Raw genomic sequence first — 24,384 nt, 5'->3', positions numbered from 1 at the left:
TACAATAATGATCAATTATAAGCTCAATGGTAATTTTAATAACCACATCATTCTTGAAGAAATTCAAAAGAGACAAAAGAGACACAAGAGAAACTTGTAGCATTACTCACACAAATACTTATATTTATACACAAATGTTATTTTTTCTTCTTGTGTCCAACTTCGGTCCATGTCCTTAAATTTACCATTAAATTTATAAGATCCGTTGTAAAGATCTAATTGTGGCCTCCTGGGCATGAGGATAAACTGCTTAGCCCGTCAGGAGTGAAAGCTCTTGGATTACCTGGTAACTGATTCTGGCGGGTGGGGTCAGTTATTCGTAGGAGTTTGATTAACGGTGAGGATTGTTGTACAGTATGCGTTTGCGACGTGCAATTAATCTGAGTAAAGTTCTCCTACGTTATCAAAAAAAAAAAAAAAAAAAAAGATCTAATTGTGAATTTAAAAAATAGTTGAACAAAAATTGGAAGAATAGCATGTATTATATTTATATCCAAACTCACAAGATTCTTTCGCTTTGATTTTTTCTCTTCACTTGACAAGTTTTCAATTTAATAAATAAATTTAGTATTCTCTCATATTAAATTAATTCACATATTGTCAACTTGACGTACATCACATAAAGCCGAACACGCCCTTAATAAGTAACCAAAACGTGGGGCGGACGGGGAACACAACGTACACACGTAACACACGACACACCACTTGAAGCAAAAGTCGAAGAAAAAGCCATTTAATTTAGTGGCTTTCTCTCACTTTCCGCGCCCAAATACCCTAAAAATAGCAATAAAAAAACACACAAAGAGACAATAATCTAAGCTATTCAATTCAATGCGCGTTACGCTTCCCAGTGGTATTGTTCGTTGCTTGGCCACCTATCTCTGCCTTTTCTTTAGCCTCGCGCCTCTTTTGCTCTTAATCCTATCTTCGCCTTCAGACCCCCAACGTGTTCGACGAAATGCCTGAGCCATGCTCTCCCTCACTACCTCTTCAAATCACCTCGTCATCTTGCACTGCTCGCTCCCACGTTTGAGCCCTCGCTCTCACGCCCTCCCCTCCATTCTCTTCGTTACTGATTCGAGAAGAAGAAGAAGAACGAAAAGAATACAGAAACTGTTTGTGCCTTTGAGTTTTGGCACGGTGAAGGAGAGCTGCGGTTCTGAGTTACGGTTTTCCCAGGTTTTGTGCAGTGGTGGTGGACCTGGTAGTTGTTCTGGGTTCGCGAGGAGGTGTTTGAACTGGGATAGCGAGGGGGATTTTGATTTGGAGGCGGATATTTTGGAGTTCATGAAGGAATCGAGGAACCCAGGAGCGTTTCCCGGCAAGAAAGAGCTGGTTGAAGCTGGGAGGATGGACTTGGTGGAGGCTATTAAGAACAGAGGTGGTTGGCTCTCGCTGGGCTGGGATTTGAGTGACGAGGAGGAGGAAGAAGAGATGGTCCAAGAGAATGTTGCCGCTAGGGTTTCGAATTCTTCCTCAGCGGACAACGAATTTGGTAGTGTTTTTGATTCGTTGGGCGATGGAATTCGGAGCTCTGGGATGGTTTCTTGTTTTTCAGGAAATTCTTCTCAGTCAGCCTCGTCGTCTGGTAGATCACTGTGAGGCTTCTTTTCGTTTTTTCTTTTTCTTTTTGTTTGCAAATGTTATGTACAATGAAGAAAGGCTTTTAGTTTGGAGCTCTTAAAAGGGTTGTCTTTAGCAACTAAGCTCGGATTATGCATTCTTGGCTAAATTTGTTCAATTTTTAGACTGCTTGAAATTTGAATAAGCTGTTGCACATGTTGATTCTTTATGCTTCAATGACGTTCCTTCTACCCCTGTTTTGCATTATATATGTTCACTGATGCTTTGCTTTATTTGTGACTAACCATATGAAAAACAAGTCTTTGGAATCTTAGAGTAGTCATGTTAATCACAACCTGTTATAAGATTCCATATCTTTGTGTTTTTATCAAACCCTTGGATTTTTAGCGACCAAAGAAATCATGCCTTTCTTGGGATTTGACTCATGATATTTTCATAGGGAAACGGCAACAGAGGATGAGTCTGGGATTGAGGGTATATTGAATCGATTGGAGAAACAAAGAAATTTGACTTTTGGGGTTGGATCGAAAGAGAAAGGAAATGACTCTCAGTTTCCAATTAATCGTGGTAAAGATGACTGGCAACCTGGAACCTTGCTAGATACGGTATGTCAGTTTTGTTATGTTTTAAGTATCACTGGTGTTTTCTCGAGGTGTGATATTTAGTTGAAAATTGGTGCACTGCTCGCATTTCTCTGCGTTTCCAAATTGCTCCTACAAATTAAATTATGCCAAGAAAAGTTGCTTGTCTTTGTAATATGTTTGAGATATTCGGATGTTAGAATTTTAATTATGGTTTAGTACATTTGAGATACCTTTGCATAACATGATTCCAAAGCATAAGAAAAAGTTTATGTAACCACAATATAGTGGCCTTCTCAAAGACACATTATTGAGGTTGTGCCCTGGAAAAATATTAATAACCTTTTAGTAAAAACTCTGGTTCATGGCCTCTTTCAGTTGGAGATATTTTCATGATAATAAGTTGATGCTAGATTTCATTTCCTTTGCTTGTAGAAATTATGTTTTTTTTTTTTTTTTTTCTTTTCTGCTAAGTAGAAATGTCTAAATGATAATGTGCGGTGTTTGTTACATTGTAAAAGGCAGTCGCTAGACTGGAGAGAAGCGGTAAAATGGCTTCTTTAGGTTCCAGTAATCACAATTACATTGATTTTGGGGGCAAGCTTGGCCAGAACAGATCTTTCTTTGATGTTGATGGTTTCAGAAACTCAAGGAAGCCAGACATGTGGAGAACTTGGAGCATTCAGAGGGCTGGCTTTTCTGATGCCAATTTTGAAGGTTTTTTTTTAAAAAAAAATAATAATAATAATAATTGTCACAAATTTCAGGTTGCTTCACAGTTCCCCAAGCTGGATTAACTGATCAAATTTTGTTAACAATGTACAGCTGCTGAAATTGCTCCCCTTGAAACTAGAACTGGAGGCGAGATACTTGAAATAAGAGAGGTTCCTAGTGAACCTTCAAACACAGGGAAAGAATTGAGCCCTTGTCACAAAGACATTAACCACAATGAAATACGAAGTCGCCTTCAGCACCTGGAGTTACAGCTTTCCTCTGTACTTCACACCTTGAGGTTGAATGCTGATGAAGCTATGTCACAGAAGGTGAGTGGTAACAATGTTTCATTATGACCAATCCTCCAAATGGTCGTTGAATTTCAATGTTAGAAATTTATTATGTTGATTCTGTTTAATGATTTATCAGGTTGGATAGATGGAACTTTTAGGTGTTCTTGCTGTGTATGAATTTTTCTTTCTTGAAGAAAGAGATAAAGCTTTAAACTTACAAGCTATTCTTATTTTCTCAGTTTGAGAAGATTCAGCTATGCATTCACTTTCTCTAGAAAGCATTCTCATACTATGACTGTAGTTTCAACATGGGGAATTTTAGATCATCTTCTAAATTCTGCTTTGTATTCTTCACTAGGATCGTGAAAGCTCCTCTGAGGAGTTGCGGAAGCTTTCTGATGCTTGGGAGTTCCAGGAAAATGAGATCATGAATGCTCAGGACAGATTACGGTCAATACGTGCAAAGTTAACAGTAATAGAGGGAAAGATGACCCTGGCAATAATGTATGCACAATTTCTGGTCATTTACCAACATATATATATTTCTAAACTATTGTCAATGTCACGATCTTATATTCTTTTTGCAGTGATGCTCAGAAGATGGTGGAGGTGAAACAGAAGAGAATTGATGATGCTCGTAGAGCTTTACGACTTCTTCGTACTACTTGGATAGTTTGGCCCAATTCAGCCTCAGAGGTGCTCTTAACTGGTTCATTTGATGGTTGGGCTACCCAGGTTTGATCTCATCTCGCATTGGTCTGTTAGTTGGAATTAAAATTAATGGTTTTGCTTCTTACTACCAAAATTTTGTTTGGCAATTACCATCTGCATTGTAATTTAGTGCCTCTATTTTGTTTTCTGGCTATCTTAAGATGTCATATTGCTTTCATCATAGTTCCTCGTATATATAATTTTTAGCTAGAGAGAGTACTTACAATAGTAAGTTGGTTAAGATTCTTACCTAGAAAAAAGAAAAGAAAAATGTAAATTACATTTTCCCTCCACAAACTACCACCCTTGTATCATTTACTTCCGCAAGCTTTAATTCAATGCAACTTGGACCTTATTTTGAGGTTTTGGTTTCAGTTTGCCCCTTCTTATCGAAATCAGTTATTAAGTTGGACAAAAAAATGTGCGAAAAGACTAAATTGTACTTGGCATGAAACAGGATTCCTTTTTTCACATAAAGAGGCGATTTAGTTATTTCACATATTTTTCCATCAACTCGAGTTGATGTTGACGGAGGGCCTAATATGATGCCAAAACTTCAAAATATGATCAAACTTGTATTGAGTTAAAGTTTATGAGGTAAGTTTCATATGGATGGTAATTTTTGTGGGAAAAGTGTCATTTACCCAAAAAACAGAAAGTTCGCTTACATTGGTTCAATCCTCTACACTAAAATCACTGGCCTAGAGTGGAGGAGAGACTTGGTTGAAGTTGAAGGACTTACAGGGGCAGCAAATTTATGGTTAGAGAGTGGATATGGTGTATGATTTGGTGAAATTCAACGGAGTAGGAATGATGGACAAAATGGGTCTGTATAACCAGACCAAATTAGTTGGAATAAGGGTTTGTTGAACTTAATTTAATTGGTTAAGCATCTGCAAATGATGTAAGGTATTGAAATGCCCTGGTCCATTCTTGGGTTGCATAATAATTGTTCATATTAATAAGCTAGAAAATAAAGCTCATATTTCATTAGAATTTGGTGAACAATGAGATGTGGTTCTGCACTAGAGTGTTGTTATTACAAACATAAATAGAACCTTAACAAATTTCTCCAGGAGTGATGGATGGAGGAGCATTAGTACTAGACCATGTTTTAAGTTGCAAGCTGCAATAGTGCTAAGTGGACAAAGTAATATATTATTTGTTGAGACAGGTATACTGAATTTTAATGTCATACAGGACAGATTTCTCTTAAAGGTCCAGAACTATCCAAATACATGCACCATTCGTTCAAAATCTTCATTTATCGTGTGTGTGTATGCGTGTTCTAATAATTTACTGCCAAGGGACTGCCTTGAATTACCGAGTTTTTGCTGCCCTTTCTTGTCTGGAAAGAAAGGTTATATATCTAGTACACTTGAAATTGTGGATGCAACTAATGATGGGGCTAGCTTTCTTGCAGTAGGTTTGCCACCTAGTTGCGACTCTTTTTAAGGATAGGACTTTTGATTAGTTATGGATAACTAATCTTTCTAGTTTGATCACTACAATCATCAGCATCGAAGATGTGAAGGAATTGTGCATGCTTTTTGCATTTGTGAAGAAGATTACACATTTCTGCAATAATATTTGCTCTGCTACGAAATTGTGTTTAGTTTATTATGTCAGGAATTTATAGGATTCAGTTGTAAAGAATGGCATTGTTCAATTTCTTCACCTTCATTTAAAAAGACTGCCTGAGATCATCTTTTTTTCATAGATTATGCATTTCAATTGCCATATTACAGGATTTTCAACTTGCTCCACTAGTACAAACCTTTTTTCTGCTTGCAGTGACAAAAAGACAAGTGAATGGTGCTTTTGAGATGCTTAACATTGACAAAAGATGTAAATTATGGTGCTATTTTTGCAGAGGAAGATGGAGGAGTCAAGTTCGGGTGTATTTTCTTTGTGCCTGAAGTTGTACCCGGGCAGATATGAGGTTGGTGTGTCATATTTATCAACTTGGTTATAGTTTCAGATTCGCACTGCTCCTGTTTAGATGATGAGCCTCGTACGTGTTATCTTACAGATCAAATTTATAGTCGATGGTGAATGGAGAGTTGATCCCTTACGTCCTGTCGTCAATGACAACGGATATGAGAATAATCTGCTAATTATCACATGAAGCTACGCCAGAAGCCAGAAGCATGCAGCAGTAGTGGTACTTGTAGGTGGGCCTTTTCTTTTCTTTCTTTACCTCTTTGTAAACAGAGACTGGGTAGCTCATGATTCTTTTATCAGAGGATTAGTATATGCAACTCTGTTAGATTTTTTTTTTTTTCTCAAATGGGTGGTTGTTTTGCCGATGTTTACTGATGTGTAAGACACCTGTGTGTAACACCAAGTGATCTAATTCAATCATATAACTTGTTGAAAAAAAAAAAAAAAAAAAAAAAAAGTGGATGCAATGTGATCTCATGCCATGAAAAATATGGCTAAAGCAGCTTGTTATTTTCTTCTTTTGGCAAGTGGCAAAAGAAGTTTTGTAACACTTCGCAGTTAAACGTGCTTCTGCTGGAGTAGTACCAGGATGGGTGACCTCTTGAGAAGTCTAGTTTGAGGGAGCTAAAAGCGAACAATATTGTGTGTCATTGAGGTGGAGTATTACAAGTGGTATCAGAGCTACCTAGTAACGTCAGGTCATATGGTACTAGAGCACTGCATGCAGTGGACCTGACGAGGACGTCAGGAGTTTAAGAAGGGGAGTTTGTAATATCCCGATCCTATATTGGAAAGATGAGAAGAAACCCATATAGAGTGGATGGTTTATAGAGATAGTCATGGGTGCTAAGTTTCACATTGCCTAGTTACTAGGTGAAACTGGGCTTTATAATGAATTCTAGGGAAACTCTAAATTGACTAGTCCTTTTGGAGTAATAGCGCAGATGTGGCTAGCGCTTTTTTCTGGGTCGTTACAAGTTTACTCCACCCTAACGCTCCTTGTCCTTCACCAATTGATCTAGAAGCTCACTGCTTGAAGGCAGCAGTGGTTCACCCCAACCCCATGACCAAAAAATAGAGATGAAAAGAATCTTGCCAGTTACCACTGCAAAGTGCTTAGCCTTGGCTGCGATATGCACAAATTTTAAATTATTAAAATCAGCAGTGAAGTTACACAAAATTATGAGTGCATAGCAATTTATAATCAGCACAACTGCCACAACAATATATTGGAAGATTATTGGGAGTAAAGACTAGAGAGTATAAGAGGTAAAACAAGTTTACTATCATGTTCTTTCAAAAAAAAAAAAAGTTTACCATCATGTAGCTTTCAAAAAAAAAGTTTAGTATCATGTCAACTATTAACTTTCAGTTATATTGTTAAATATCTAAATCTACATTAGTTATAGTGATTAGCTCCTACAAACCTAAGTTTTAGTAAATTAATAACACAAGACAGTGAATTGACATTTTAATTACCTTTTTAATAAAGCACGTCTCGCCTTTGGTAATTGCTATCTTCTGGCCTAAGTGTAAATTTCATCCTTTTCCATATCGAGTTTACATTTTTTTTTTCTCTTTTTCTTGCAGTTTTAATGGCATTTCATCATTTTATATCTTGTCAAACACTAAAAATAGGGTCATGTACCAAACATGTACTCTTTTAAATTAATAACACAATCAGTGAGTTGACATTGTTATTACCTTCTTTGTATTTTAAAACAAAGGATCGCTTGGTTTATTGATAAGATTTCTAACACGCAAAACTCTAAATGAGCGTTTTTTAATAACATTTGAGATGCATATGAGTTTTTAATAAAATTTATTTCAACTTTGTCCATGCTATTAAAGAAACATGCACATCTCACATGTTTAAAGGACACATGTCAAATTATGTTAAAGAAAATTCTTGCAACCCAGTTTAAAAGAAAACTATGTCCAAGTCTTCTGGTTCTTTTTTCTAACAGGCTGAAATTCAATCTGGAGTGTGACAAATGAAGCCAATGAGAGGATCTAAATCATTCCCTTAATAACCCCAAATGCACTTTAATTATCCAATTTTTGGTTTAGATTTCTCCTGTTAACTCAAGTGTGCTGCAATTTTGCTCAAGGACATAATCAGAATAGACTTCATCTGAGAATGTGGATGATCAATCTTAGCAGCAGACTTTCTTTTTCCCCCCTTTTTCAAGAAGTAAATCTTAGCACTGGACTTCTAAATTCTGAGCCAGAGTGTGTCATAAGCCAGAATCAAATAATTCTCTGGAGAGAGAGAGAGAGAGAGTATCTACAGTACTAGGTTGCAAATCCAACGTACGCTGTCAAAAAAACATGTCATTGAGACAATTCTTCAACAGTCAACATAAATTTGCATCATCTGAAAAAATCTCAAAAGCCAATAGAATTGCTGAACTATGGAATCACTCTCAACGAATACAAGTACACGCCATATATATAAGACATTCATATCACAAATGCGGAGAAAATCTGCACTAAGGTGAAAACTTAACAGCCATGCAAACCACATTCAGATCCAATTTTGAAATCGGGACAATTACATAACCAAATACACACACAAAAAAGAGAGAGCCATAAATTAGACAGGACGACTCAGAAGCAACATGAAAACATCATAAAACTAAAAGCCACATCCAACAGCTTTCACTGATTTCTTTCAAGCAGCTTCAGGCCTACATAAAAATTCTATATATATAGCTAAACCTAATCCTATAATTACAGGATGTCATCATAAGCAACGATTTCTCTGCCCCTGAAAGGCACTTGTAAAGCACTAGAAGGACCATCATTATCACTTTTGGGGCTCACTATAGCTGAAGCAAGCTTATTACCTCGTCCATGTCTGCTCAGAGGTACCTCAGCCCGCAAAAGCCTGGAAGACGACGAACCATTATCCCTGTTAGCACCGAGCCCAACTCCTTCCCTCCACTGGGCAAGAGGATCGGTTGCCCACATCACCTCTACCTGCAACATGAACACTCTCAGTTCAATATCCAAAACGCCAACTAAAATCCAAGAAAACAGGTGAAAATAAGAGAATACCACCAAGAGATTAATGTTAGTGCACTGTTTGATTTCCCAAGGCATATAATTTTCCCTCAATATGCAATTCCAGAGGTACTCTATTCCCTAAAGTTGGAAACTTTGTCAAGTATTAACATCGAAAATCACAATTTCGAAATTTCGGCTTATTTCCGGGAAAGTTTCTGAAATTCAAACTATTTATCCGTTTGGGTTATGGAAAACAAGTTTAATAGACAACAAAAAAGCCTCAGTGACATTCTATTGAAAAGCAAAGAAACCAACCAAATTGAGCCCAATTACCCCTCTATTAGCAAATGCAACTAAAAATTAGGATTCCAATTTAGCTTTTCCTCTATTAAAATTCCTCAACTTTCTCGACAACCAAACGAAAGGGAGAGAGAGAGAGTACTTTTTGGGAATCAACGGTGATGGCGAAAGAGGGGTCGAGGGCAGCGGCAAAAGCGGCTTGGGCGGAGTCCTTGGCGCGGTACATGATGTAGGCGGAACCATCGCGGTCGATGCGGATGCGGGAGATCGAACCGTAGATCTCAAACCGCGACTTCACGTCCAGCACCGAGCAGTCCCTGGGCAGCCCCGTCACCAGCAGCGCCGGCGCCGGCGCTGGCTTCTGTATCGGCTTGTCCACGATCTCCTCGTCTACCTCTCGACGAGGCGTCGGACGCCGCCGCTTGGCAAGCGACGAGGTCGGCACGTGGCGCGAGGGGTAGGACCTGTCCCGCTTGCGATTGCGGCTCATGATACTACTTGTGAATCTCTCTCTAACACATCTGTGTTCTGACTTCTGAGCTGAGATGGGAGTTGGGACTTACGGGAGTTGGGATAGAGCGAGGTTGCCCACACGTGCTGATAAGTTTTGAAATATTGAGTTTTATTGGGATTTTATTTCTTTTTTTTGTCCTTTTCTTTTCCTTTTTTCTAAAAAGAAACTTGGTTTCAACTTTGAATCCCTCGTTTCTCTTCAATGTCAAATAAATAAATAAAAATAAACTCACTTAGCATCATGCTACTGCATGGTATCAAAACCATTGGCAATGTTACTAGGAAAACAATTGGCTGGGTTTGACAATTGTTACTCTTCAATGTCAAATAAATAAATAAAAATAAACTCACTTCGCATCATGCTACTGGTATCAAAACCATTGGCAATGTTACTAGGAAAACAATTGGCTGGGTTTGGGAATGGAATGGAAAAAGGGAGTGAACCGGTAATGTAGTAGATTTGATTGATATGAGAAAAAAAAAAAAAAAAGAATATTTTGTATAAAAAAATTTGTTTTTTCAGTGATTTTTTTATTTGAATAGTAATAAAAAATAATTTATGTGATGTAAAAAATATGAATATTATAATTAATTTTGAGAATAATTTTTTGAGTTTTTGGATTTGGTCATCCAGACCTTTGCCAAATACAGCCCTGCAATTTTTTTTTGTACAAATTTCATGGAATTATAGGACATTGTTAGACTTCAACGAGGTCCTAATATTAAAGTAAGGGGTTCACTGATCGAGCACTTATTTAGACAAGTAAACTTCTGCTTATGTAGAAAGAACCCACAAAAATATCTCAAAATTATTGACCCGGTTATAGGGACAAACAATTATAGTCAATGTAAACCCAATCCCGCTTGATAGAGGATTAGGTGGAGTCAACAATCATATTCTAAGTAAAAATACTACATTGATTTAATCGACAATCTGTCTCTAATCTAAGGGTCAAAAATCAATTATTGGTCATCACTCTTTGGTGGTCTGTACTAAACTTTGAAGCAAAGCCCTCAATAGATCCCATTCGGCAATGCCTATCTTCCTAGCTTTGGCCTATCAAAATGTGAAAAACTTTTAACCTCGGAAAATCCTCCTTGTTTGTTTGCTTATGCTGCTTCGTAGCCTTGTACCCTTCTCTCTCACACTGGCATTTTCCAAATAGTATCTTACTTGCTGAGGGAAAAGTATCATGATTTTTGTTGTTGCATAATCACATGATTCCCAATTCGCGAGGCACACTGAGTGTACGACCGTAGAATCTGTTGCTCAATTCACAGCTTATGGGGCTGAAGTTCTATAAACTGTAACCTACGCCAAACCTTCTATATAATTCTATTATCAATGGCTGCCTCTCTATCGGTGTCACCATTGACCTCAACATTCTCTACTCGAAAGACCCACCCGAAAATCTCTCTCAACCATGTCATTTCTTCCATTATTCCTAGTGCAGAGCCTCTATTCAAATCAAACGCGCGGCGCTTAACCTTCCAAGCTTCTCACCATTTTGGTCCTCTTCTTGCAACAAGAGCTTCTTCAGATGGGTTTCCTGAGTCAGTTGTGGAGAATGAGACTTTGCCGTCCTTTGAGGAACGGCCTGGCAAATTTCTGTTGTGGGTAATATTTTGGGCTTCTGTATCCCTGGTTTGGTTTGCGGCTTCTGGGGAGGCTAATGCTGCTTTGGCTTCCATTAGAGCCTCGAGCTCTGGCCTGAAGATTGCGAGTGCGCTTCGGCGTTTGGGCTGGCCTGATGAGGCCGTCGTGTTTGCTCTCGCTACGCTTCCTGTGCTCGAGCTTCGTGGGGCTATTCCTGTTGGGTATTGGATGCAACTCAATCCTGTTCCCCTAACCGTCCTATCCGTACTTGGGTTAGGCTTTTCCCCCTTATTCTCAAAACCCCATTTCTGAAATTCTATGTGGCTGTTGTTGGAATTCTCATTTTGATCCATTTTCTTTGATCATTTTGGTTCTTTCAGTTCCTCTGAACCTGTTTGATTGAATTTGTATGAATATAGTGATATAAGTGGAAGAGGCACTTCATTGTTTAGACCATTTATCTTTAGCATACATTGTTCTCAGCGCCTTTAGGCCCATTTGATAGAAATTGCGCTTGTATTTGAGGTTCAGTGCTTTTGGATAATTCATGATACTGTTGTGTCTACAGTTCTCTGTGATTATTGTGCAAGGGAGTTTGATTTCAGTAGATTGGTAGCCTGATGAGATTAAAATTAACAAACTTTACGGCTACAACTGCAGGAACATGGTTCCTGTGCCCTTCATCATTCTATACTTGAAGAAATTTGCATCTTTTCTCGCTGGGAGGAATCGGGCTGCTTCTCGGTTCCTCGACATGCTATTTGAGAGTGCCAAAAAGAAGGCTGGTCCTGTGGAAGAGTTCCAATGGCTCGGTCTGATGCTGTTTGTGGCTGTGCCTTTCCCTGGAACAGGAGCATGGACAGGAGCCATTATAGCTTCTGTTCTTGAGATGCCATTTTGGTCAGCTCTATCTGCAAATTTCTTTGGTGTTTTGTTGGCTGGGCTTCTGGTAAATTTGCTGGTAAATCTTGGTCTCAAGTATGCCGTTGTTACTGGGGTTATCCTCTTCTTTATTTCCACATTCATGTGGAGCATCCTTCGGAAATTCAGGAAGTCTTCTAGCTCATCGAAGTGATAAATTAACAAACTTAACTCATTTTTCCCCTCAAAGCTGCGGGGTGACAATCTATGCATTTTTAAATTTAATCTCAATGTCGAGGCCTATCTTCCTTCCTGTGCAAATTTTGATTCTATCAATAACATTGCATTGGATTTTTTTTTTTTTTTTTTTTTTTTCAATTTTTACAATCTAATATTTATACCCACATTATCATGTTTTATGTTCCCATATTGCTTACACTATGATCCTTTTGATCATGATTAGAGGTGATCTCAAACAAAAGTTACTAGTGTGCTAGTGCAGTAATATATGAAAAAGATAGAACTAGCTGGCTGTTGGATCTATGGCATCTTTTACCATCTTACTTCTGCTTCAATATTTGGGATATAAAAGAAGATGCCAATTTTCACTGTTGATTAGAGATACAAGGTTGGATGTTAAAAGTTTCTTTGGTGGGCCACTCTACCTTGGCCAGATATTTTGCTGGGAACATGCTCATTTACCTCATGTCTAATAACCTGAAGACAATTAGCAATTAATTATCTTATGCTCAAGCTTAATTTTTGTTGGATCCAGAAAAAGGGTGAGAGAGGTTGCAGTAGGCAGGATGGAGCTTGGCTCAACATGTAAGAAAAGAGGTGGTTTAGGATTTAGTAGTGTCCCTTCCATGTGTTAAGCATTTCTGATCTCCAGGATAAGGGAGCAGCAGTAAACTGTATGCTATTTAGTAGCATTCTTTTTGTTAGTTAACAAGAAGACAATTTGCTGATGAAGCCAATTGTAAACCCACTTGTTTGAATCCTATGTTCTACTTTCAGAATCCAGACCACCCTTTTAAGTTAATCTTAGTTACTTCTTGGAACTCCTTTATTTTTCAACCAAGATCAGGTCTATTAACTATTTTGATTCAGAAATCACTCCTAAGCTGCTCCTTTCACTAATGCCTCTGTAGAAATTCTTGCATGCACACCGTTTGATAACATGAGTTGAGATTATTTTCATCTCCTGATCTCAAAGCACCTTTCTCTAAAATCTATGCCTGCCAAGAGTTGGGTAATTTGTTCTGTCAAGTTTGATCTATTTCAAACGGAAGCCTGACTTCTTAGTGAACCCGAGTCTCCCTTCTTTGCTTTTTGAATGATATTCCCCTCAAAGGTAGTTTAACAAAGTTAAAATTTTGATGGGGGTGTGGAGCCAATCTCCTGACAGCTGGTGTTTTGGTCTTCTTGTAAGAAACTTGGAGGGAAGATGAGTTTTTAACTCTTTGTGCCATTAGAGATCTGCACTGCAAAGCCTCATGAATGGAAAGCTTTTAGCTGTAGAGAGGTCTTTCTGAGCCACTAAAATAAATTTTCCTGATCTTGAGGTTGAAGAGGAATGCCTCTCAAGTAATCTTTCTGTCGAGTCCACCAAAGTATCAATGTCTTGAAATGGTTTACAAAATCCAGTGAGGATATTTTTATTGTACTCTCTTCAGTGTATGGCGTATAAATATTTCTAAGCCTATTTGCTTATTATTATTATTATTATTATTATTATTATTTTCATCCGAGGTTTTCATTGAGTTTAATTTATAAATATCTCGTTTCAAATTCAACTCGAACTACATGTGTGGAAAATGTAATTAGCACCAAGGATGATTTTGCTTTTAGCTAATGCTGCTAACATTTTGGTTCATGTATTTTATTTTATCTTCTCAAAATAAAAATATTAACAAATAATCTAAAATATAAACACTCTAAAAAAAATTATTTTTATTTTTATATCACATTAAAACATTGTTTTTTTAAATAAAAAAACACTCTCCAAACACACATTTACAAACATACTTGTCTAATCAACCTCGACCCAACAAGGTAATCACATACGCTTAACAAAGATAACATGTGGGTCCATTTGGATCTCTATTGTATTGGAAACTGCGAAACTGTTTTCTTAAGTTCAAAAACAATCATTAAAACATCATATTTGTGATTATTATTATTATTATTTTGTTCCTTAAAAATAGTTTTCAAGAATTATTTTCTAAGTCCCTCTGAAATTTGGACTCGTTATACCAAGAATAACCTACATGAGGGCCTAACTAAAAGTGGCTGGCAAACAAAGAATAGTGTTGGATTATTCAGGCTGCGTCAACCGCACTTGAGCCCAGTTCTTCAGCCCAACTCTGACAAATTATAGTTGCTTTCAGCTTTGTTATACGTGTATCAATATGAGAATCTTGCTTATTCGAAAATTTTTTTAAAATTTTTTTTTTTAAAAAATGAGAATCTTGCTTAGCAAATTAATTAATTATTTAAAAAAAAATTAAAAAAAGAAAAGAAAAGAAAAAGGTCAACTTCAGTGTCATCCATTTCAATAACTGGAAGCCCAATGTGGTTGGTTTATTCAGCAACAATATTCCAGAAGCCACCTCCTCCCCAGGGGCCAGGTCATAGCACCTTGTGTCGAGTCGAACCATGAATGCACTGACAAGAGGACGAGGTTCGCACGTGGGCCGTGGGACCCATGAAAGCGAATCAGCACGAAAGAGAAATATTACTGCCAACAAAGCCCATATCAAGTCTTGGGCCCTATTCCATGCGTTACATCCCTTTAGTATCTGTACCTCCTGGAAGAGAGTGACTCGAGGGGAATATTATACAACTCCACGGGTTTTTTTTTTTTACAAAAAAAAAAGTGTGTTAGGAGCTGCGCTGTAGTTTGCCAAACAACACCTAAATAATATAATAAATTAAAAAAATAATTATCTTTTTTCTCGTAAAAAAAAATTGGAAAGTTCAAAACAAAAAAAATCAAATGAGGTGACTCATCTGTTGATGACTTGATGTGGTATAAGAAATGATTGATTTAGTCGCCTCCTCTAAGTTTGCCGCGAGCAATATCAAAAGGAAAGTAGCTGCTACTCTACTCTTGTTTCTTTTTTCTTTTTTTAACTTTTTAATAGAGATGATAGGATAGTATTTCAATATTATTTTATAATAATTAATTTAAAATATTCATAAACTTGAATATTAAATTAATTAAATTAAAAAATTCATGGAAAAGGATTTTGGAATACTCTCGAGACACTTCTGCATTGGACCCCACCCTCTCTAGGCTTGCTTTCGACATCGATAGACTGCCACGTTGCGGAGGTCCAATGGGCCTCTAGTGGGGCGCAACAATGAAGCTACTCGATGATTGCTCTCTCGGTTTGCGTGGAAAGCTCAACTTGACACGTGGCGGACAAGAAGTGTGGGTTTCATCTATGTGATGGACATCGTCGCCTGAGTAAATATCTAAGTTCAAGGGCTCGTAGACACCTGGCGAGTTGTCATGACTTTTTCTTTTTTTAGTCATATATAGATCAGCAAATTTATTCATCAATAAGGTCACGTTTGTTTATTTTGACGTAAAATAATTTTTTAAAAATAATTTATATAAGTTTTTTGATATTTTGTGAGGTAGAAAATAATAATTAATAAAAAATATTTTTGATTTGATCGAAAAAGGCTTTTTTGAATTTTGAAAAAATTATCAACCATTTTTCGAGTTTAAGCATCTTATTTTAGGCCCAATTAAGCTAGTCCTTCGGAACAAAACATTACTTATTTACTTATTATATTTGTTAATGTATTTGGTGAGTGTTTTATGTTTTTAATTTTTTTTAAATATTATAATGTGATATAAAGATGAAAAAAGTATTTTTAATAGTGTATTAGGGTGGGTTTACATATGAAAGAGATGGGTGACTGTGCAGCTACTTTAAATGGAAGAGAAGAGAGGGTGGCTGTGCGACCACTCTAATCATTTTTCTTTTCCAAAATTTAATTAAAAAAAAAAAAAAATTAGTTACTTACCCTATAAAAATTATACACTTGTTTAATCCAAATGCTATATAATTAGGCTAATGTTATAGTGAAAATTAACCTTTTAAATTAATTATGACTTGTAAAAAAAAAATTAAGGGTTAGTTTTTACGGCAACATTATCCAAATTATATAACAATCATATAATAATTTACTAAATAATATTCTCTTTTTATGTAAATACCTGTTCAAATGCAAATTATCCGTCTCTAAGGGATAGCTCAATCGGCTGAGGATCACGCTTTATGAAACGAAAATCACTAGTTCGAATTCTTCTTCTCTTTTCTTGTGTGGACATATAAAAAAAAAAAAAAATGCAAAATATTATTGAATCAAACCCACATCTTCCCGCCCAGAAAGAAGGAAAGCAGAAGTAAGTTTGGAAATGTCACGGGTATTGCTACTTACACGAAAAATGCAGTGATTGTATGCTTATTTGCCATGATGAATTTTGGCGGGTTTTCATAGATCTAAGCTTGTTCAATGTAACTTGAATTTATTGATCTCTGCAAACATCAATGACTGTCCATTCTGATGGTGCTCAGTTCACAAATGTAATCTTTCTTTTCCAAGCATTTTTCGAGATCTTCCTTGATCTCTGCCTTCTGAATTTCCTCTTCTTTATGGATCTCTTCAGCATCTGATGGTACACGTACAGCTTTTTATTGCTATCAAATTTAATGATTTCAGAATGCAGATACGTGGTCCATAACTGGTGCACAGCTGTTCATCCCAAACGTCCGTTTGGTAGACTTTGAAGAACAGCGTGATTTTGTTGACTTTTAACATCTAATTTCAATGTGTTCTGGTTCTCCCTTTACTTTTATTATTTTATCCTCCTAAATTTGGTTTTCTTGCTTTCACATGAGGAAAGGTTCCTTCGACGTCATAAAGACAGAATTATGTTAGAATTTTGGTTGTGAGTTTTGACTCCCAAGAAGTTTGCAATATTGGGTGTCTTAAGAAATATGTTTACTTACAGCTTGTGGCTTCTTTGTATTTGCTTAGGACAAAAAAAAGAAAAAAAAAAAAAAAAAAGCGGGAACTTTTTCACGTGAACTGTGAGAAACCAATAGCACTCGTCTATTACAAGTCCGTCCATTTTCAGATGCCTACTGCCTACTGATGCAATCCATATTCCATCAAAATAAATAAATAAAATATTGGAGAGATCCTATCTAGAGAGAAAGACATTTTCGACAAATTTTCATAGGGGAATCAACTTGCATCAGCAAGATATTCTGCAACAGACGCAATCTCAATGAATAAACAAATAGATTATTAGAAAAAATAGCAGTGAATTGTTTATAAGTAATAGACCAATCTGTCCACATCCTCAAGAAGCTGTAGGGGCATCAAAGTCCACGCCAATCCAAGAACTTGTTGAAGATGAACCATACCGAATTCTTGACTTTCTTGGCAAGAATTTCCCCATCCTTTTCATATGACAAATGCTTAAAAGCACTTCCAATAATCTAAAAGTGCACACTTTCTTCCATCAAAAATTGCTACATTCACTTGTTAAGTGATTACTTAACAATCCGGACGTGTTACGTCTTACTCTAAATTGTTCGATAATCTTTAAAAGTGAATATAGCATTTATCTTTCACGTTTCTTTTCACGGCTGGGATTCGAATTGGGTTTTTCAGGCTGATATAAACACTGCTGTTGTTGGGTTTTACTTCTGGTTTAGTATTAAACATGCTTGCCAGGATACGCAAAGAATCTCAAACACAAAATAGAAACAATGTCAAGTCTGGCTAAGGGCAAGGTAATAGGATTTATTGCTTGCTAAACATAATTACAACTAAGTGCGCATCATAGAAATTTAGAAGCTTAAGTGACATGATATAACTCAGTAGTTCCAGAAACAAAAGGACTGATCTTCCACAGGGAAACCAAAATTACAATAATTTGCAAGCGGGAGATCGTTACATCCACCATCTTCAACTTTTAGAAAGCATGCTTGGGGCAGGGGCAGGAGGATCTTGCAGTGATTATCTTCTTCGTCTTGTGAGAAATCTGACTGCTCTGGCTCAAAGGCATGAGAAGAGTCAGCAGGCTCTAACAATGAAGAATGGTTCCCATCAGTGTAATTTGGGCTATCCCGATCCGAGTCAAAAACATCACTTTTGACAGAACTTGCATCTTCCTGTTTACACACCAATAATGGCGCATTGGAAACCTTCTCAGAAACTGCATTTGGTATCGGCTCTCGGATTTCTGCATTTGATGACTTGCAGGCATTAATTGGTTCCTCATTTTCCTTGCCTTTCTCTCTACTAAGCAATTTGTCCCTCAGGGAATTAACCTGTTGCATATGAAACAGTGAGCCTATGAACCATAGTTCCACCAGACTAGTATTTTAAAGAGCAAGCATATAGGATTTACCTCATTTTCCAAGCCTTCCTTCTCCTTGATGAGATTGTCATAGTCAACCCTGAGCCTATCATAACTAGCTTTCAATGAGTCATAATCCTTTTCCAGTTGTTTGGTTTTAAAACGAGCCCGCCGGTTTTGAAACCATATGGCAACTTGCCGAGGCTGCAAACCAAGTTCCTTTGCTAGTTGGATCTTCCTCTCTGGCTCAAGCTTGTTTTCCACCTCAAAACTTCTCTCAAGAAGCTGAACTTGATTGGCTGTAAGCCGCCTTTTCTTTCCGGGTCGATGATAGCACCCATCACAATCCTCCTCATCACCATTTTCATCGTTACTGAGCTGTTGGAAAAATGGGCTAGCAGTGTTGTCTCCTCCACTAGCCTTGTCAAAATTAACCATGGATTTTGAAGCTGAATTGATGAAAACACCCAAAATTAGATGGTTATAAAAATTTCAAATTGCTCGTATTTCTTTCTTATCTTGGTTAGTTCATTTGCAAAATTCATGGATGGATGCGCAAAAGGAATGGATTTGGGGGTGGTTGGGGTGGTTTTTTTTTTTTGTTAATCTCGATTGCTTTGAAACATCTTCTTTTTTTTAAAAAAAGAAAAAAAAGATGCAACTTTATGCAACTACTCCCACTTTGCTTCCTTCTCTAATATGAAACAAATCTAATGAAATTAATAGCCAAAGAATCTGCTACCTACCCTACATATGCTCTACCAGCCATGATCCGAAAAAAATCAACAATCAAGGCAGATAAACCAGTGAGAGCACATTAAAACACAAACGCAGCGGCTTAATGTCAGAAACTAGGAAAGTTTCAACCTTTACTTCTCAATATGTTGGCAAAACAGGGGTACTCTGTTTCGTAACCAAAATAATCGATCAATACTAGAATTTCACCAATGAAGCCACGTAACGGAGATAAAAGGCAGATTAAAAAAAATACACCAATGAAAAATAGGAAACATTCAAGATCAACAAATATGAACTCCCAGCATAAGAATTGATGAAACAATTCATCTCCAATATCAACCAAGAAATACCCATTGGTAAATATTGAAAGTGAGGCTTAATATAAAAAGGAAAAAAAAAAGAAGGTAAAGCAAGAACCCCACAACAAAGAAGGCAAAGAACGGGATGAATAATAGCTCAAAAAGCCCAAAAGCAAATGAAAAAATTGCACCACGGATTTGGAAAATTACCGTGCAAAGAGGGATCAGAGCTGGTAATCCAGAGAGGCTCAAGGACCTCAGAAGAACAAGGAAGCCTTTCGCTTTGAAGTAAGACGCTCATGTTTGAAGCACCCCCATAGACTTTACCACCCGCCATAGCTTTTCGTTTTTTTTTCAGTTGTGTATTTGAAGTCCCAGAGGAACTTAAACGGTAGTATTGTAGAAAGCCAAAAGCAACGGTCATAGACTTTTTGTACAGAGATTAAATCTCTAAAGCCTCTGACAGAAGAAGCGGGTGGTGAGGATCACTGTAATGTGGGAAGTTTGAGAGTGGGGAGAGCTCAAACGCATCACTCAGCAACGGAAGAAGACAAAGAGGTAGCACATTTAGTTCGTCAGAGAAAAATTTTCTCGCAGATAACTGTTGTGCGTGAGGTAGAGTATTCTGTTTGGGTGGGAGAGCTCCAAAGTTGAGAACTTTGATGGAGAGAGAGAGATAGAGAGAGATTCTTCTCTGGGATGGAGAGCTTGATGGGGTTATATGGAGCTAGGTGAAAGGACTGGAGGTTTTCTTTTCTTGTGGAAGAGTGGACAGGCTTGCTGAAATTACCTTAATGCCCTACTATGGGTAAAAGAAATCGTAAATGAATAAATAAATTGGCAATGTCTTTTTCTCATATTATTTGGGTCAGATAAACACCGAGGTCTTGAAGAGAGGGGATTTTTCTAGAAAGAGGAGTTCCTTTCAATCATGCTCAAAAATCTGGGTTCACAGCCAAATTACTCGAATTTTATCCCTTCATATCATCACTCACATCCTCTTCAATAGAATAGTCAAAAAGTTATTTTTGATTAATTTTGACCTTCGACTCAACAAAATAACTAAAAATTTGCTAAGCCGTTACGGTACAATTCAACAAATTTTTACCTGTAGTAATAATAATAATAATAAATCAATTTTTCTTCTCTTTTTGGGAATAAGAAAAGTAAATAAAATAATAATATTTTAAATTAAAAAATGAAAAATAAATAGTTAAAATGCTAAGATAGATATAGATGTTTTAAAAAAGTTGATAACTAAAAAAAAAAAAATATATATATATATATATAATCTTTTTGCTAAAATTGAAGTAAACATTTAGCGAGCGGATGTGATTGCTCTTCTATCATTTTCTTCATTTATTTTTGGTGGTCATTTTAGTAAAAGAGAAATGATTCATTTTCTCTCCTAGTCCTTCTCCCATCCTCCCAATTTTCAAACGATAGGATAAAACAGTTCACCGTCTTATGTATTCTTCATGTTCCGTGATACAATTACAACGTAAAGAGGCAGAACAAGAATTTTAGAGTTGGAGAAGGCAGAATTAAAAGAGAAATACTAGGATGTCTTAATTTGTGTTTTCTGTGTTTTTCTTAGTTGAACTTTTTACATGCTTATTAACGTATCTTGAACCCTTTTTTTTTTTTTTTTTTTTTTATAAGAGACACAAAGAACACAAACAAAACAGTAACTACAAGAAAACAAAACTAATAGGGGTGGTCTTTCCCGCTACAAATGAGTAAAGAAAAATATTTGAGCAAATAAGATCAAAGTAAACTATAGCCGCGACCCAATAAACCACCCTTGGAAGATTAGACTTTTGTGAACATGTATCTTGAACTTGTTTGATCATAATCTTGATCATGGGATGTTGGGGTTTTTTATCCATGGAAGGACAAGAAAGAAGCATATGTGATGACAAGGTCGAGGGTAGCAGCTTTTTTGTTATTTACTTTTATGTGTTTTGATTTACTCGAATGCATGAAATGAATAAAATTGCCTTTTAAGCGCAATCCATTGAACCTGAGAAAGTTACAAAGAAAATATCTCCGAGTTCATGAAAAAAGCTTGCGTACGGTACTTGTTTTTCAGGGCCGTAACTCGTAAGGGTGGGTTATAGGACGAATAAAAGGGTAAAGAGAAGGGAAAGTGCTGGACATCAAGAAGCAACAAAAATGCTCTGATTCTCAACTAAAGTTTGCTGGTTTTATACAAAAGTGGAAGCCAAAAAGATCAAGGGATGCTGCTTTATACATAGAGCACATGAGGGGGAAAACGAAAAGACACAAAATAAATATATATAAATAAAGCAAAACTTGCATGTTACGGTTGTTACCCTAAGATTTTACTTCATTTTTTTTGTTTTTTTTTTAAAAAAAAAAAACTCAAAATAGAAGATATTTTTGTCATTTGAGTGACAAAAGGTGAACCATGAACATTGCAAAAGTTGAAATATTTGAAAAGACATTATAAAAAGAATTATAGTAATTAAGCCTAAAAAATAATACTTGTCAAATTAAGAGTCTGTTTAGGATTGCGTTTGAGAAATAGACCTTTTAACTTAAAAAGTGTTTTTGGGCAAAAGCTTTATTTTTAAGCTTTTGCCAAAAGTGCGTTTTAGCAATTTTTAGGCTTTTTAGACTCTTAAAAGCGTTTGTAATTTTTTTTATCAAACGAGTACTTTTTTTTTTTTCAAACAGACTTTTTGAGTATTAAAAGCACTTTTACGTCCCCTTCAAACGCAATCCAAAACAGACCCTAAAAATGATCTAATTGAGTAATTATACAATCTCGTGGCATTTTCCATCGAGATTTGTGGGGGTTACAGTTTTGTTAATTTATTCATTTTATCATTGGCCATAAACGGACAAATTGGCAAGGAAAAAAAAATACATTTTATCTTATTGTTATTATATTTTAAAACCTAAGCCTTGCTAAATTATATATAAAATGTGTATTTTTCAGCGAGTCATTATCGAAGTATACAGGTCAATACATAAGTTATACGTTGTTTCCTAACCACTAAAAAAAAAATGTTAAGCTATTGAATAGTTTATGCATTATTTTTTCAATTCTTCACTTATTATTTTATAATAAATAATTAAAATATTATTACTAAGCTTTCCATTTGAAAGATAAATTGAAAAAAAAAAAAAAAAACACAATATATATAAGAGTGAAAAGGGCAATTTGGGAAGCAAAAAGAATCGCGAGGAAATGTAGATGACAACGAGGGAGTGGGAAGGAGAGCGAAAGAAAACAAAAGCAACATGTCCAATCAATCGTAGTCAGACGGGAGCTCGCGATTTAGGGAAGAGGTGATGACTCACCATCCCTATGGCCTCTACCTATTCTCTCTCTTCACACTAGCGGCCTCGCCTAAGCGCCTATCCGGCTCCCTTTTGGCTCCTCCGGCTCCACACTTTTTCACCCAGCCGCCGCGTTTTCTCTATCCCCTATTTTTTTTTTTTTTTTTTTTTGGACGTGCAATTCAAAATTCGAATTTCATTGCCTCAAATGGGAAACCTTTTTTTTTAGAATTCCAACTTTTTTATTTCTTCGTTATTACTTTTTATAAGCAGATGAGAATTACAAGAGAAAAAAAAAAAAAAAAAAAAAAAGTTCCCTTTTATTCTGTAGTTGATATCAAGATTTCTTAGACATTTTAGAATATTATAGGCCCTCTTTGTCAATGGCCCTGGAACGGTACAGGGTCGGTACTGTAACCTTTTTTTAAGAATAAGCGTTTGATTGGTTTTAGTGAAAATATTTTATGAGGAAAAGTAAAAAAATATATTTTATATGAAAAAATGTAAAAAATTTGTTTTGTAGTGATTTTTTTATTTAAATAATAATAATAAAAATGATTGATATGGTATAAAAAGTAGAGATATTGAGATTAATTTTGAGGTGAAAAGTTTTTTTTTTTTGGGGATTGAGGGAGGCCCTGGAACAGTACCATTCCAGGGCCATTGGCAAACACACCCATAGTGGTCGAGTGCTTGGAATCTAACCAGTAGTTTATAATTTAATGGTTAAGATTTTGTCATATTAAACTTTATGGTCGACGGTAGTTATCACTTTTAATGTGTTTGTATTTTGAAAATGATAAGTCTTTTTTTTTTTGGGTAAAGTTTACTTAACTCATTAAAACTATAATCTTAATGGCAATTTACCTCCCAAACTATCAAAATAATAACAATGTACCCCTCAATGATAGCAAAATGACGAAATTACTCTTATAAAATTTTCAATAAGATAAAAATACCCTTACAATTTGAAAAAAAAAAAATTAAAATTTTTGTTTTTATTTTAGTAAGGGTTATTTTGTCATTTTGTTAAAATTGATGGTATATTGTCATTGATTTGGGAGTTTTTGAGGTAAATTATCGCAATTGATAGTTTGAGGGGTAAATTGTCATTGAAGTGGTAGTTTAAGGAGGTTAAGTGGACTTTAGCGCTTTTTTTTATTTTTTATAAATTATTGAAGATTTCATATAAAAAAAAAAAAAAATGTAGGTATAAATTGAACAATTTAAGTAAAACATTAGCACGTCATTTAACACCGGATGCTAATAATGAAAGGAAATTTTCAAAAGGTCAAATATTACTTTTCAAAATAGGTGATGCCTGATAAACTTTTTTAGATGGGTTTTATTATGTTTTTATTTAAAATAGTGTGTTGACGTGACATGAAAAAGACATTTTGACTTTTCTGTAACTAAAGAGTGAATAAAAGATGTTTGTTAATAATATTTAAACTTTTTTTTTTTTTTAGTTAAAAAGAGGTTTTTAGGAAATACACTTACGTCTGTTTTTCGAACACCCAACCACATTTGCGTTTTTTTG

The 24,384-nt window shown here is 36.0% G+C and overlaps 4 protein-coding genes across 4 annotated transcripts; 2 read left to right on the top strand and 2 right to left on the bottom strand.

The window, feature by feature from the left end:
* The first annotated feature begins 769 nt into the window (after nt 1-769).
* Nucleotides 770-6,265, top strand: LOC132179059 (5'-AMP-activated protein kinase-like protein). Its single transcript, XM_059591685.2, has 8 exons — nt 770-1,598; nt 2,024-2,189; nt 2,687-2,882; nt 2,991-3,208; nt 3,531-3,676; nt 3,760-3,907; nt 5,757-5,825; nt 5,916-6,265. Exons 1-8 carry the CDS (start codon nt 970-972, stop codon nt 6,009-6,011), a joined length of 1,668 nt encoding a protein of 555 aa, XP_059447668.2. The 5' UTR covers nt 770-969; the 3' UTR covers nt 6,012-6,265.
* A 1,966-nt stretch (nt 6,266-8,231) lies between these two features.
* Nucleotides 8,232-9,722, bottom strand: LOC132178839 (homeobox leucine zipper protein). The gene is made up of 2 exons (XM_059591402.2): nt 9,279-9,722; nt 8,232-8,809 (listed from the first exon to the last, which is right to left on the bottom strand). Exons 1-2 carry the CDS (start codon nt 9,624-9,626, stop codon nt 8,561-8,563), a joined length of 597 nt encoding a protein of 198 aa, XP_059447385.1. The 5' UTR covers nt 9,627-9,722; the 3' UTR covers nt 8,232-8,560.
* Nucleotides 9,723-10,691: 969 nt separating this feature from the next.
* LOC132179013 (small multi-drug export protein) lies at nt 10,692-12,462 on the top strand. The gene is made up of 2 exons (XM_059591622.2): nt 10,692-11,518; nt 11,907-12,462. The coding sequence occupies exons 1-2, from the start codon at nt 10,995-10,997 to the stop codon at nt 12,319-12,321; spliced, it is 939 nt and encodes a 312-aa protein (XP_059447605.2). The 5' UTR covers nt 10,692-10,994; the 3' UTR covers nt 12,322-12,462.
* A 5,457-nt stretch (nt 12,463-17,919) lies between these two features.
* On the bottom strand, nt 17,920-20,284 carry LOC132177598 (uncharacterized). The gene is made up of 3 exons (XM_059589983.2): nt 19,746-20,284; nt 18,550-18,947; nt 17,920-18,469 (listed from the first exon to the last, which is right to left on the bottom strand). The coding sequence occupies exons 1-3, from the start codon at nt 19,957-19,959 to the stop codon at nt 18,014-18,016; spliced, it is 1,068 nt and encodes a 355-aa protein (XP_059445966.1). The 5' UTR covers nt 19,960-20,284; the 3' UTR covers nt 17,920-18,013.
* Between the last annotated feature and the right edge of the window lie 4,100 nt (nt 20,285-24,384).

Source organism: Corylus avellana, chromosome 4 (assembly GCF_965113065.1).
Source record: "Corylus avellana chromosome 4, dhCorAvel1.hap1.2, whole genome shotgun sequence".
Taxonomy (NCBI): domain Eukaryota; kingdom Viridiplantae; phylum Streptophyta; class Magnoliopsida; order Fagales; family Betulaceae; genus Corylus; species Corylus avellana.
This window is presented reverse-complemented; position numbering and strand designations above follow the sequence as displayed.

Excerpts from the sequence above, each read along its gene's own strand:
- LOC132177598 (XM_059589983.2), bottom strand. The coding sequence starts at position 19,959 with ATGACCGTTGCTTTTGGCTTTCTACAATACTACCGTTTAAGTTCCTCT. Across the intron at positions 18,948-19,745 it reads CTCTGATCCCTCTTTGCACG|CTTCAAAATCCATGGTTAAT; the intron begins GTAATTTTCCAA and ends TCATCAATTCAG. Across the intron at positions 18,470-18,549 it reads AGGAAGGCTTGGAAAATGAG|GTTAATTCCCTGAGGGACAA; the intron begins GTAAATCCTATA and ends CATATGCAACAG.
- LOC132179013 (XM_059591622.2), top strand. The coding sequence starts at position 10,995 with ATGGCTGCCTCTCTATCGGTGTCACCATTGACCTCAACATTCTCTACT. Across the intron at positions 11,519-11,906 it reads ACCGTCCTATCCGTACTTGG|GAACATGGTTCCTGTGCCCT; the intron begins GTTAGGCTTTTC and ends CTACAACTGCAG.
- LOC132178839 (XM_059591402.2), bottom strand. The coding sequence starts at position 9,626 with ATGAGCCGCAATCGCAAGCGGGACAGGTCCTACCCCTCGCGCCACGTG. Across the intron at positions 8,810-9,278 it reads TCACCGTTGATTCCCAAAAA|GTAGAGGTGATGTGGGCAAC; the intron begins GTACTCTCTCTC and ends TTCATGTTGCAG.
- LOC132179059 (XM_059591685.2), top strand. The coding sequence starts at position 970 with ATGCTCTCCCTCACTACCTCTTCAAATCACCTCGTCATCTTGCACTGC. Across the intron at positions 1,599-2,023 it reads TCGTCGTCTGGTAGATCACT|GGAAACGGCAACAGAGGATG; the intron begins GTGAGGCTTCTT and ends ATATTTTCATAG. Across the intron at positions 3,677-3,759 it reads AAGATGACCCTGGCAATAAT|TGATGCTCAGAAGATGGTGG; the intron begins GTATGCACAATT and ends TTCTTTTTGCAG.